At 30.4% G+C, this 16,035-nt stretch overlaps 1 protein-coding gene across 1 annotated transcript; it reads right to left on the bottom strand.

Moving 5' to 3' along the window:
* Window positions 1–9,491: 9,491 nt before the first annotated feature.
* Window positions 9,492–14,597, bottom strand: LOC145976789 (uncharacterized). The gene is made up of 2 exons (XM_083108192.1): window positions 14,527–14,597; window positions 9,492–11,743 (listed from the first exon to the last, which is right to left on the bottom strand). Exon 2 carries the CDS (start codon window positions 11,738–11,740, stop codon window positions 10,241–10,243), a length of 1,500 nt encoding a protein of 499 aa, XP_082964318.1. The 5' UTR covers window positions 11,741–11,743; window positions 14,527–14,597; the 3' UTR covers window positions 9,492–10,240.
* Window positions 14,598–16,035: the final 1,438 nt, after the last annotated feature.

Raw genomic sequence — 16,035 nt, 5'->3', positions numbered from 1 at the left:
CCGGGTATCACAGAATTTAACATAACACTGTCACTCTCGAAAGATGCAATTGTAATTTATATAATTATTGCTTGTATATTTATTTTAATACTATATTTTAATATTTTATAACTGCTTATATTTATTTTTATCTCGTTGCAGTTTATATTTATTTTAATAAATGCCGGCAAAATGAAATGACACAATATGTATATATTAATCTAATCTGTATATGTATCCTGCCCAATTGTAAATGGTTATCCTGACTTTAGTTGTTAGCAGACTAGTATAATATATAAAATTTTTATAATATAAAAATTTTCTGTGCAGATTATCAATAAAAATTGATTGATATTATAATAATATATATAATTAATAAATTTTTATAGTAATGCATAATTTATAATAAAATATAAAATTAATATGTGTATAACACTTATCATATTACAAGTTATTTTATTAATTAATCATTTGGCTTTACATTAAGTTTAAAAACAATATCTACAACAAATTCTATAATGAATGAGCTATAAGAAATTAGAATAAGATAAGTGAATAAGATATATACGCGTTATAAGAATAAATTAGCATCAGATGTAATTGATAAAATTTTTAATGTTCTTTTAATAAATTAGATAAAATTTATACAAAAATGATCTTTTCTCGATCTTCTTTCTTTATAATTAAAATACTGCAATATATTTTCGCGATGGATGCAATACATTTCGAACGAATTTATTAAAAGTTATTTAATCTATCCTAGCTCATCCATTTTAAGGCAACGGATTTATCTACAATCTCTACCGTTACCTTAAAATTAAATAAAAGTTTTTGTCACTCACCGTGGCATTGATGTGCAGCAGCGGAGTTGTCGTTATCGAAACTACGTTGTCGTTAAAACTACGTCTGTAACATACAAATATAAAATTCATTTATAACAAAGCTCAAAATACAATCAATATTTAAAAAAATTATTATTGTGCGGAATTTTATATCCGATGTGTAAAATAATAAGCAGATATAAACACGTATGGGAAGAATTTATAAATTTTGAAATTATTTTTTAAATAGAAATTTTTATATTTATAAAAATCTTTCTCTCTAATTTTCTCTTTAATTCCTTTAAATTATAAGAACGAATTATTACGATTTATAATAATTGATATACAAATAATAAATATTCACCATCAGGTTGCTTCGCCGATGCAAGATGCCTCTCTCAGGCCTCCTCCTCCTCTCACAATAGTTTGTTGGTCTGTAACATACAAAGAAGATTCAAATTTTAGTCACGGTCAAAAAATTATTATTATATGCATTTAATTTTATATCCGACGCACATAAATAATAAGCAGATAAACAATTTTATAAATTTTGAAAAAAATTCTAATAATAAGTAATAATTTAATAATTCTATTAAAAGCTATTCGAACGTAGAAACTTTTAAATTATAGTTTTTATGTAAAAATTTCTCTCTTTTTCTCTTGTTTAAGTCAGGTACATAAAAAATCAAATTACGCGATTAATTACTTAATTTAAATCGCGCGTACGCAATTAATAAATAATTATATATAAGCGATAATTTATTTACCATAGAGTTGCTTCACAGGTGCCTGATGCCTCTCCCAGGCCTCCTTCTTCTCTCATGTTGTTGACGCGCGATACTTTCAACGGCACTCCCACACTCACGAGCGATATTTTTATATCGCTATTTTATGCGCGATACTTAACGATTTCCGCACTATTTCGATGCGATTAAAAATTTTATATTTGATCGCGCGATGTATATACTTAATATGTCTATACTTTGAACGGCACTCCCGGTTTCGGTACGAGCGAAAATCCCATTTCACTTACGAGAATCAACTTCAAGCCAACCGGTCGGGATTGCAACGATACAACGAGCAAGGACTAAGCCCAAACCGGAAAGAAGACGAAACGATTGACGGAAATAGAGGAAAATGAAGTTCACCAGCTCTTTTTCGCGCATAATTATCCTATCTCATATCGAACCTGGACCCGCTAAGCACGATTTCAGGTGCTCCGCCCGGACATATTATGCCTCTCGCGGTTGCTATATGCTACACCAGGCTAGTAGACGGCAAAAGAAGAGGATACCCACATTTTTTAAATGCTAACATTCAGCAATTTAGAAAATGGGGAGGCAACCCCTTTTACCGAGCGAAAATCGTGCCTAGAGGAATCCACTCGACTCCTCGACAGGGTTAACACACGCAGTGCGTGTGGCTGTAGACGAGCAAAGAGAAGGGACCCATTGACGACCATTCCGAGCAATCGATCGAGTTCTAACTAATTCGGGCCGAATCACTTGACAAAGCACGAAGCAAGAGTGTACGTTGCATAGCAACGTGTGCAAACTCGAAACATCCCAGTTAGTTGGCATCAGAAGTAGAGACTCGTGACAATAAATGAAATTGGGATTTTATATGAAAAGTCCAAAAGTTCCGCAAAAACGCGACGACGCGAGAATACTACAACGCGAAAATGCGGTAACGAAGCGCTTGCCGTCCGCGGCACGTTGACGGCACCGACGACGCGAAAGGGTACTTAGCTTCCCATTCAGGCACCTTAAGATTTATCATAAATAGAAAAATTTAAGATAAACCTCAAGGCACCATCCAAGTACTAAGCCCTCCCACCGCGACAAGGTGTACCCCATGGGAGGGTTATATTATATATAATTTTATATATAATATAATATATAATTTGAAATTTATTTTGTAATATAGTACATAAATTTAAATTTGTAAATATAAACGATAAATAAAAATATAAAGGATAAGAGAACATCTATTATACAAAGCAATGTTCAAAATAATTGATTTTAAACCTAATTATTGCGCGCAATTAATTTTTACATTTTTACTTTTAAATAGATATATTTTAATATTATAAACTGCGTAATTACAAAATAATTTATATTTCTTAGATATAAACTTTTAAAAATATGATAAATAAAAAAATTTCTATTTTTTTATATATGAAATATTTAAATAAATATATTAATTTGAAATGTTTTATAAAACATAAAAGTATCTGAAAATATTAATTCATAAAAAATTTTATAAATGTTTTAATTATTTTAAAATAAAATGGAATATTTTTTATAAGTTTATGTATTATATGTTATACAATTTTATAAGTTTATGTAGTATATGTTATACAATTTAAAATCACTATTAAATCACAATCAAAGAAATAAAACGAAACGAGAAATATGTATATTTTGAATATATATATTATTGATAAATAATTTATATATTGTTGCGTCCGCGGAACGCGGTATATATCGAACGCGATATATATCGAACGCGCGCGACACAATCGGCATACGCTGACGCTCGTGCACTCGTAAATAATAACGCGATTTAAGGTACACAAGAATTTTAATAAATTGCGAGTAACATACAAGAATTCAGAATAATCGTAAAACGGAAAGAATTTGATAATATATGAAACGTCTCACATCACTACTTCACTGCTCAAGAGCCACTGAGCGAATGATCGTAAGTCAAGAACATTACCGCGGTACTGTTTATATCGCCGGGGTCGACTATGTAAAGAAAGAATTTGATAATATATGAAACGTCACTACTTTATTGCTCAAGGTACTGTGCGAATGATAATAAAGCTGTGTAACGTATTAACAATAGCGCGATACTGTTTATCACAAATAGATGCGCGTCCGCACAACTTGACAGCTGGACTCTCTGACAGTCGTTGTTTATAACAATATCTTGACAACGCGCGCGAAAACGATCTTCTTCGAAAGAATTCAACCGGTGACGAATACATTCAGCGGGACGGGACGCGGGGACGCAACAATATAATAAATAATGAATGTGATAAATAATTTATATTAATGACTTACATCATATCTTATTGATCCATCCACTTCCAAAACCTCCTTTTTTCTTTTGCTTCCTTCGCTCTTTTCTCGTGGCACTTTAATCCTCGTTGCACTTACACTTATTCACGAAAAGTTCCTCGTTGCACTTGCAATTGTGTTTAGAGAAAGAATTTGATAATATATGAAACGTCTCACATCACTACTTCACTGCTCAAGAGCCACTGAGCGAATGATCGTAAGTCAAGAACATTACCGCGGTACTGTTTATATCGCCAGGGTCGACTATGTAAAGAAAGAATTTGATAATATATGAAACGTCACTACTTTATTGCTCAAGGTACTGTGCGAATGATAATAAAGCTGTGTAACGTATTAACAATAGCGCGATACTGTTTATCAAAGTCGAACACGGTGTTATTGATAATTCTCTCGTGCCGAAATATTCTCTGTAATATAAAATATTCGCGCGCGGAATATTAAATTATAGAAGTATTTTAATTTATTGATTTAAATTGATTATTTTTTAACAATTTATCATGGAGCCTTTCGTTATGCTATTTATTTGCATCTATAATTCGATTGTTTTACTTTGTATTCTCTCATAATCCAAATTATTTTTAGATTTTCAAGTAGAACGATAAAGTAACACGGAAATATATTTGTGACTCTAGGTATTGAAATAATAATTATTGTCCGTAAAGATCGCAACGATCGAAGCAATTATTTAACATTTTGGATTCCTATTATTTAATCGATTCTCGATTAAATTGTACATTGTTTAATTAACAAGGATTGTTAAAATTTAAGGTCGAAATATAATTAATTCTAATATTGTTAATGAAATATAATAAGCATCAATGATCGAAAGTTCATAACATAATTAAGTCTCTTATCCCCTTTTATGCATATTTTGTTTCAATTTTTAATCACGGTAATGAATGATTGCAATTCGATAAAGATTTATAATTGCGATACAGTTTCATGTCGTGAATTAATTTTTAATTAATTAATTTATATTAATATTTAAAGCAAATTATGTTTCGATACTAATCGTAATCGTGTTTAGTAAAAAAATTACAATACAATACGAAACGTTTCGCACCACTATCTTATTACTCGAGAGTCACCGTGCGAATGATGACAAAGCCGAAACATAGCGCGCTAGTGTTTATATTTTATATTGCCAAAGTCGAACACCGTGTTATCAATAATTCGTTGCCAAAATATTTTATATATTATAAAATGTACATTAACGCGGAATATTAAATTAATGAAGTATTTTAATTTATTGATTAAAATTGATTATTTATTAAACAATTTATCCTTTCATTATGCTAATTATTTGCATCTATAATTCGATTGATTTACTTCGTGTTCTCTCACAATCCAAATTACATTTAGATTATCAAGTAGAACGATAAAGTAACACGGATGAAATATATTTGTGACTCTAAATGTTATAATAATAATTATTTTTTTTGTCCGTAAAAATCGCAACGATCGAAGTAATTATTTAATATTTTGGATTTCTATCATTTAATCGATTTTCGATTAAATTGTATATTGTTTAATAACAAGGATTGAGAAAATTAAAACATTGGTCGAAATATAGTTAATTCTAATATTAAAGCTTTAACATAGCGCGCTACTGTTTATTTTTTGTATTGCCAAAGTCGAACACCGTGTATTTTCATTTCAGAAGTATTTTCATTAATTAATTAAAATTGATTACTTATTAAATAACTTATCACGGAACCTTTCGTTATGCTAATTATTTAAATTTATTCGATTATTTTAATTTCAAAGTCAAATTCTATAATATTTAGTTTTGCATTTTAGAAGACTGACTTAGAACGAGCTAAATAAATAAATAAATAAATAAATAAAAAATAAATAAATGATGTTGAGAAGAAAAAGAACACACATAAATAAATAATAGCGTGGAAAGAGAGAACATACTAATATTTTTATAATATAATAAATAACATACTAATATTTTGATAATATAATAAATTATTATTAATTCAATTATTTATATTTATTTTTATTTATATTATTTATATTATCAGAGAGACATATATGTTACCCTCTGAGAACATTCGTGGACATTGACTTTGTAGTTCATGTTCACGTTTTTAATGTCCACAGAGAGAGTATCGCTTCCAGGGATCACCTAAAAGCGGGCCATGACATCTCTCAGTCTTCTCTCTGCACGTATGACATGTACAATGGCGCGAGACTAACATGGCTGCCAAACCGGTGCGCATTCGTTTCTGCGCATGGCCATTACCGCGCTCGACGTTCGCGCGACTTTGATTTTTGAATATTGTCTACGGCTTTGATTAATAGTACATAATAATAAATATATAAAGATAGAATCAATTAATCATATTGGTCATGTAGATTTATTAGGTATATGTAGATTTGCCCGAAGAAAAAATTGAGAGATATTTTTGGTTTTCTTTAGTAAAGGATGCAAATATCTATTCATAGTCCTGTTTTTCTTTTTCTCTTTCGTGCGATTTCGATTCAATATATAATGTAGAAAATGCACAGTATATTGGATTTATTTTTATATATTCACAACTATAATATTAATTTTTGACACTTACAATACTCGTGTACTACATACATTAGCGGGCCATGACACCTCTCTCAGTTTTCTCTCTCTGATAATATAAATAATATAAATAGGTTATAGTACGTAAAATATTGCAACAACGAATTTTTAATAACATAGAATTGGCGAAACTCTTTCAATATACTGATTATTTTTCTTAAAGGATGTATAGCCTTGACAGTGTAACAAGCGCTAGAAAAGAGCGCGCTATTGTTTATGTAGTACAACCTTGTTATCATTCGCATGGTAACACTCGAACAATGAAATAGTAGTGCGAAACATTTCGTATAATTATTAGATTCTTTTTCTAAACGCGATCGCAACTAATATCTAAACATAATTAACTATGATTATTAATTAATAAGTAATTAATTTTTGATAAACGACATGAAATTGTATCGCGATAAATCTTTATAGAAGAGCAATCATTCATTATTACAAGTAAAAATTGAAACAAAAAGAACAATAGAAACAACTTTCATTATGGTTCTTCGATTATTGATTCTTATGAATAATAATTATTTATTTAACACTCCTCGATGTATCTCCACCTTAACGAAGGCATTTGCCGGGTGAGGAGGTTTGCGTACTCTCATGAACCTAAGAGCTATGCCGGCGGTAACATACACCGATATTCATATAGACTATTCTTATATTTAAGATAATCTTAAGTATGATCTTAGATTGCGTCGTAAGATTCCGTTCAGTTAGTAAAATAGTTGTATAACATTTTCCAACTTACTTAAGACGATCTTAAATATAAGAGTGAATTATGAATACCGGCCGTAGTTACTGGTAGGGTTATCCATGCCGGACAGATCGAAGGGGAAGAGTCAGACTAAGAGAGATACCAAAATTATATATATACTATTATATATATATATGGACATTTGTTCGACATTTGGTATAGATATTCAAATCTGTAGTTGCCTTTTTTCTATTTTCTCGATTACTGTCTCTTTTTCTATCATTTTATTCAAAAATATTAATATAATTAATGTAACATATATATATATATATATATATATATATATGTTACATTAATTATATTAATATTTTTGAATAAAATGATAGAAAAAGAGACAGTAATCGAGAAAATAGAAAAAAGGCAACTACAGATTTGAATATCTATACCCGAGAACAAATGTCCATAGAAAGTATTCCGATGGACTCCATAGGAAGGAATAAGCATGACAAATGATGGTAATTCTCATGATGTTAACACAAAGGAATACAATAAATCATAATAATCCAAAAACTCGAGGAAGAGAATATGTTGGATAGAAATACATAAGGATTGGAAATGATTAGAAACTAAAAGACAGTGTGCATACAACCTATTTATTTATAATTAATATTATTTTGTAATTATATTAAATTGTATAATTTAATACATTGTTACCCGAATATTAATATCACATATTTAATACATTGTATTATACAAAATAAAGTATCAAGCATAAAAATATTATGCTGGTATGAAAATTATAATAAAAATATATAAATAATTTTGATTATGTTACAATGGAACATATGAATTCTTTATATTTTATATAAAGGAAGAGACATTTAAAACATTTTGCAACATCTATATTTTTCGAATCTTAATTATAAAAACTTCAGAAGAATCAGTGATTAATTTAACAAATTCTATACATGTATTAATAATTGAATTTTTAAATAATTAAAAAAATGATTGATAAATATCAAAGATCAGTTTACTGCTAATTAAGAAGATTTATAGAAATACGGTTAAAAATGTCTTTATCCTATAACAGGCATTTTGTGTTTTGTAAATAAAAATATATAAATATGACAATGAATATATAGAAAAATATTTATTTCATCTTTGAACATTACATTGGAAGATTACAATATCTTTCGCGATTGAATAATTTATTTACTACTAATTTATATACATAAACGTCTTGCTATACAGCACTAGTGCTACCGGCATTTCATGCACATAGCACGGAACAAAACCGGAAATTGTGCACATTATATGTTACCTTCTGAGAACATTCGTGGACATTGGCTTTGTAGTTTATGTCAACGTTTTTAATGTCCACAGAGGGAATATCCGCTTTCAGGGATCACTAAAAGCGAGCCATGACCTCTCAGTCTTCCCTCTGAATAAACATAACCGATAGATGATTAACAAAATACTCAAAACTAATTTTTGAGTTTTCAAGTATATTAAAAAAATTTAAAAAACGCCTCTCTTTTTACATGTACCTGTTTTGAATTTTAAAGAGCGTGACTCAACCTTTCAAATATGCGAATTTTCGGACAAAATTGTCTTAAAAATAACGAGTATTTCATTAATTAATTACTTTACATGTACATATGAAATATTATTATATGAAATATATATAAGATTTAAGTATATTATTTAAAATTTATTACTTTTATTATTATTACACATTTTAATGGATATTGTATAAATAAGCGTGTAAAATAAGCTGAGTTTGTCTAAAGGAATATGAAAAATCAAAATGTGATAATAGCTGTTTTATATAATTAAAATATTTGCGCTACATTCAACTCACTTGCTAACACTAGAATTTATATTATATTATAATATATGAAAATACCAGCAAAACATATCAGTTATTCTTTCTTTTATAAATTTCTGATTTAGGAGAATGGATGGTTTCGAAGCAGAAATTTGTAATAATCAATGAAATACTTAATATAAAAAACTAAGAATTATTTAATATAAAAAAGAATCATGTGCTTCAGTGAGGATTGAAACTTTATTTCTAAAAGTATAAGATAAATGCTTTTTTTAGTCTTAGCCTAGTTATACAAATAGTTCTTCAATTTAATTATCGCAGGTATGTAATTATTAAATAAGTATGAAACTTATTTATTAATAGGTATATATATTGTAAATGATATATACTTATAACTAATATTCGCTTTTCCAGGATTTGCAAAAATTTTGATTAAAAATATAGAGATGTTTTTTTACGAAGATATAAAAACTGTATACTAATTATTACATGTACATAATTTGAAACAATTAAGTATATTATACAAGTATGCAACTAATAAATCAATTATACACCCAAGCTCTTTTTATTATTATTAATTAAATAGAATATTTTAAGTATGTTTAATTATCTCAAATTGTTTTGTTGTTAATAATCTTAGACACTCAATATACAGAAAATATTAAAATTAATTAATTATGTAGTCAATTATCTGATTTTGCATACTTTATTTTTTGATAATAATCAATAGTCGAATTTTAGTGATTTCTTATCTTACACTGTTCCAAATAATGCTGTATAATCTGTATATATGTAATCGAACAATGATACAATGATAATTTATCCCACAATATTCTATAATAATGCCGGCCAATCAATATCAAATATTGAAATTGATTACCTATCTGTAAGTAAATCATGTATTTCGCGAACATTCAAATTACATAATCTTTGTTTTTTTTTTGAAAGACTGCTTTTTAAATATTTAACGTTGTTGAGTGCCTCGATAAAATTAAGTAATTATTGTAATATCTTATTAAATCTTTTAAATTTTTCAAACGCAATAATTATTATCTCTTTTCTTGTAATTATTATATATCTCAATATTTACTATGTGTATTTAATATCATTCTAATATTATATACTTTAGGATTGTTCTTTTATTTATCATGATTATTTGATAATGTTGGAAAAACCATCGGCAATCACGTGATTTCTTGATAAAGTTAGAATTAACTTCTCCATTTTATATAAACAAAATATCATGTATTCAGCGTATCAATTGTCGCTTTGGAGTTCGCTGGATCCTGTTGCATCTGGGGCTTTCTGTAACTGCGCGCTCTGAAATCTGTCGTAGCCGCCGTTCGATTCGCCAAAGATCTTCCGACCAGGAATCCTCTCGTCATCCTTAATACTGACTTCTGTGCCGATCTGCACGGGCCAAGGTAGCTTGCCATCGTTGTCCCTGATAGCGATGAGATTGCTCACCTTATGCTCGCTGCTCAAATTCTCCTTGGTCGGCACCCTGACCCGCCGCGAATCGCTATCGGGATATTCGTAGGGACGATCGTAATAGCTCGATCTCTTTGCATAAGGATCATAGCCACCATATGACTGTCTGTATCGATATCTGCCGGGATCGACATTACCGGGTACGCGTTTAGAGACGCTGTCACGCGTGACCGGTGCCTTGTCGTATCGTGGGTAATTCCTCAAATCTACCGGCTTCCTCACGACCTCCGGCAGGGTGGCATAGTAGATGATCCGTCTGGGCTTGGGCGTGGGTCGATTTCTGCCGTAGAGATCTAAATCGTCGTCTCTGTAACGATCGTAGTAATACTGATCGTTCGGCAGACGCGCGTAATAATCTCTCTCCATTCGGTAGCGATCAGGATAGTGATAGCTGTATCCTCGACGATATGACGGATATTCATAATCCCTCTCGCGTATTGCGTTCCTATACCAGGACATCTGATCGTAATCGTCGTAGCTCTTAGTGAACGGCATATCCCTGGATTCGCGATATTCCGGGTAGCTTCGTCGATGGTACTGACCCGTCACAAAGTCCGCACGGGGTGGTTGATGCCGGCGGTAGCTGTTGGACAGAGCTGCGGCCTCTTCCTCCTCCTGTTGTTGCCGGATCACCTGGTCCAACGGGATACGATGACGAAATTCAACCGAGATCGGTTGCACCGAAGTCGACCATGCTTCGGGTGAGTTCAGGCGAGTCTCGCGCACGCTCTTCGTTGTCGAGATCTTTTCCATGCTCGTCTCGTTCTCCGCTTGTCTACGAACACGTAGGATTCCTTTTGTCTCGTTCATAGATGATTCATCGTCATCGTCATCGTCTTCTTCGTCCGCGTGTAAAATTCTCGTCATAAGTCTTTTCCGGATGGTTATGGCATCTTCAGCATCTTCTTCAGCTTCGTCATCGTTATAAGATGAATCCTCTAAAAGTTTCCGGAAACGCTCGAGGTTTTTGTTCTCAACATGAGAGACTTTCTCAACATCCGGAAGATCATTCTGTTGTACGGAACTCGGTGTAGTCAATTCTGAATGTTTTCGAGCGTCTCGTGATTCATCGAACGAAGCCAGACGACCTACTCCGCTCACGCTGCGGACTTCGAATGCTGAAGAGTCCAATCGTGGCCAAAACGGATGATCCGGATAAACGGATCTCAAGTACGGTGTAATCTGCCAAGCTTCACCGATGCCGGCCGCGTTGACTCCAACCAGCAGAAAGATTAATGGGCACATGGCTGACAAGCACATCATCATAATCTGAAAATTCAAAAATTATTAATACGTATGTACATTTATATTTTGTTTATTACTAAATATTACTAAATATTGTCTGAAAAATTTAACTGTATATACTTTAATTTTTAATGAACATTTGTAATTAGAAGAAAAAGAGTATATTTAATTTACAATTAATTTATATTATTTTAATTTATTTCGAAATACTATATCACACACAGATAAAACTATCGTGTATTCACTTATCTAGTAAAAAATGCTAAAAATATATAAATTACAAGTAAAATAAAAAATTAATAATACTGATTAACATTAATTAAGAAAGAATTCAATAGATAGGTACATCAAAGCGATCAAATTAAACTTTCCCGCATTTCTTTTCTACGTGCGAAGCCAGCATCGGTCTGATTGCTCGCTCCCACTTTGAACGTAACCGTGAATATCACCGGCACTTTCCATCGAAACGCGTGGCTTTAAAAAAAACCGGCGATACACATTCAATGACCGTTCCGTCCGGTCGCTGCGTGGTCAGAGATCGCATCGAATCGTCCTCCAATGTAGACACGGCCGATTCTCCATGACAAATATAATTTCCCGGGCCGTTTCCGCGGTATTATGTCCGAGTTCCGGTCGACTCGCACCGAGATCCATCCGGATGATTGTTCGCCCGAGCATGTTTACCATAGCCCGAAATCACGTCTGATTCCCGTCGACAAAAGTTCAATGCTTCACGCGAATTTGAAATTATAAAAATGTTCACATATGAAGAATTAGATATAATCATCCTTTTAAAATATTTCACATTTATATCATATTTTGCTTGACAACTTTTGCTTTCTTTTTAAGGAATTTTTATTTGTTTTTTCCTTTCTTTGTGAATTCTTCGTATTTACAATATTAAAGGAGAAATTCTACTTCTTCCCAATAAATAATCTTAAAGACATTTATGCAAAGATAGGAAAAAATAACATGCTTCGTTATCAATGCAAGATTGTTGTGAATAAAGAATACTGTTTTGCAGGAACAGGATCTTATTAGCGAACGTTGGGAGCTTCCGGTTACGCGTTGAGTCATTCTATCACAGTTATAAGTACGTTCTCGGTTATTGTGAGCATCGCTAACAAACGACCGTCGAGCAAAAGGTCGGTATCTCTGGCGATGTAGCGGAACAAATCTGCAGCAGGACGACGATCTTACGCTCCGTTATCAAGGCGTCGCACAGTTATCCGCGCTTTACAGTTAGACGCCAACGAGACCGTTTCGCTCTTAATTAAGAATCTTTTTAATTAGCCACGCGACCGAACTTCGTCGCGACGAAACTGGAAGTGCCGGTAATGTTTAGGTACCGCGTCGAAAATTGGAACATGGAGACGAGTAGCGGCAACATCACTGTTTTTTTAAAAATACGAAACAATTAATGTATTCGAGATAGAAAAGACGAAGGGGAGATTTTAAATATCCTAGCAAAAAATAAATTTGGAATTCTCTATATTTTGATACACATAACGCACACATCAACGCATACATATATTATATGCATGTATATTTTAGTTTCAAAATTTAATTATGTATATTATAGTATTTTTTAAAATTTAATACAATTTTAAAAAGCTATGCAAATAAAAAATTATATATTAAGATATTAATAATTTAAATTTAAACGTTTATATCATAAAAATTATACAATTAATGGCTCCGAAATTGTAAATTTATCTATGATTTAAATTCACTTTACAGTCTGTAATTTCGATAATTAAATGTTCATTACTACATTATTGCATTACTGATAAATATCAAAAGAAAAGTAGACACTAGCAATTAGTTACTAAATTATGAAAATATTTGAATAAAGAAACGTGGTATTATTCAATTTAAATGTATTATAAAAAAATTTACTTCTATTAACAATTCTGTATAATTATATATTTTCTTATAAATCTATTTATATAAATTGGTTAATTAATGGTTTGGTTAATTAATCTCAATTTGTATAGTTAAATTAAAGCAACGATAATTTGACTAAATTATGAGCCATCGAATTGTACCCATATCCATTCATACGCGAGAAGAGTGTGTGTAAAATGTGGTTTAATATAATTATAAATTCCTGTTAAAATTCAAAACCTATATTTGCTCACATTAAATGCAAATTTTATCTTTTGTAATTATTTTACTAACGTAAATATAATAGTTATTTTATCTACATCAGTACGTGATTAAATATTTCGTCGTTCTTTAATATATCATTTTCAATATATTGATTTAATTAGCTTAATTGTTTTCAATTATTTTAATTGTTTCTTTGTCTCTTTCTTATTCAATATATTATTCGATAGAAATCTTAAAATATGTGTTTATAAATTCATTATATTAAAATTATATCGTAATACTAATACGATATTTGCAAAAATAGTACTTGGAAAGTTTATAAATTTATATTATAGATGTGCATAATATATGTGTGTAGATAGAAGGTATACAATTTTTTTAAAATTTTCAAAACTTGTAAGAACTTACTACTTAAGAAGGAGATTGCATTTAAAAAAAAAAATGCAATCTCCTTCTTAATAAACAATAATGCGTTTTTTAAAGAATGCAATCTCCTTCTTAATAAATAATAATGCATATTAATAAACAATATGATATCATTCTTTGAAATAAATTGAAACAGATAAAAAAAATTATATATTAACAAAAAATTGGAACAAAATATCGATGCTACGTTTTTTTATGTCTTGCAAGAAAAGAAAATGCATTAAAATTATCGAAAGGAAATTAATATAAAGTACTTCGATAAGAGTTACCTGTTGTCTGACGAATGTCGTTCACTGTTCGGAGTGACTCTGATTACTACCGCACAGTAGTCCAAGAGTTGCCGGTTTACCCCGGCTTCATATCTGCATACCGTTTGATTGTCGCAGGAAACACACGCTTACCCCTCTACCAGAGAGTTAACTACCGTTCACAATTGCTCATCAGTTTTAACTGTAAGGCTTGTACCGAATGATAGTTAAACAGTCACGTCAGCCAACAAAGACAATAACTGTGAGTAAAATAAAGGCAGTACGTTACTAAATTTTTATTGCTAATTTGCAGAAAAATGCAGATATCTAGACATCCAGAATGATAATAAATTAAATTCCATCATGTAAGATTAATCAGTTTTGCAAATTTTGTTAAGAATCGCTCTCTCTTTCTCTTTGATAAAGTATCCACGCATTAATTTCTATAAATCGTTAGTAATCAAAATAATTCTCGCAAATTAAGCCTTAGAGACTAAAGTATATAAGTAACTTTTTTTCTTTATTTATCTTTTCGTATTGTTTTCTTCAACATTTTAACTTATAACTTATTGTTAATTAACTATGTAGATTAATTTAAGTTCCTTTATATGAGTACTAAAATTTTGTAAAATTCATTCGCAGTAAAGCAAATCTTTATAAATTTAAGTTGGCCATAAACTGTAAAATAGTTTCTCTTTCTCTTGTTTTGTCTCTTTCTCTCCTTTACTATTGCATATATTTTATATATTCAAAAAATGTCATCTTCTCTGTACATATTGTCATCTAATGGAAAGCAGAAAAGAAAAATCAATAAGAAAGAAGGGCGAAAAGAGGCCGATAAGAAAAAAAACAGAACATTTCCATCGACATAATAGATTTCTGACAAAGCTATGTCCATGCATATACATCGGACATTGAATGCAGTGTGAATTCTACGTTATCCACTAGATGCACATCTGCAAAAGATGACTCTGCTAGTTCGATAGATGTAAAAGTTCGCTAATTCACAAGAAAAGATATAAGAACGATATATATTCAATCATATAGAAAATGATTTTTATGAATTATTTTCTTAACAAAGTCTTTTTTTATTTAATTATAAAAAGAATTCTAATTTTCTTTTTTCAAAACAATATTGATCCGTGTACATGTAAAATATAAAATATTAAATAGAAAAAGCTTGGTCACGTACAGAGCAGAATCGCATTCGAAATTCAAGATTTTAGTGTTTTAAACATTTGTCAGGAAATTTCTCTGTCGCATGTACAGCAACGGTTTCGCTTCAATGTAGTCACGTAAAATGTAGCATTAGATATTCTTGGACACAAAGAAAACATAATATGGATTATACAGTGACACGGATATTATTTCTTAATTCAAAATAATTATAATACACGATATCGATTACATATTTCTTTTAAATAACATTTACGCGTTATTAGCATGATCTTTTTGATAAAAAACATACCGATATGAAAGCTTAACACAATGGTATCACATTTTAGAGAAAAAGAAATATGTTTCTTCTTT

Source organism: Camponotus vicinus, unplaced genomic scaffold, assembly GCF_025532165.1.
Source record: "Camponotus vicinus isolate PSW18456_S1 unplaced genomic scaffold, iyCamVici1.0 SCAF_9, whole genome shotgun sequence".
Lineage (NCBI taxonomy): Eukaryota > Metazoa > Arthropoda > Insecta > Hymenoptera > Formicidae > Camponotus > Camponotus vicinus.
Note: the sequence above shows the minus strand (reverse complement) of the source record. Positions and strands in the feature narration are given on the sequence as shown.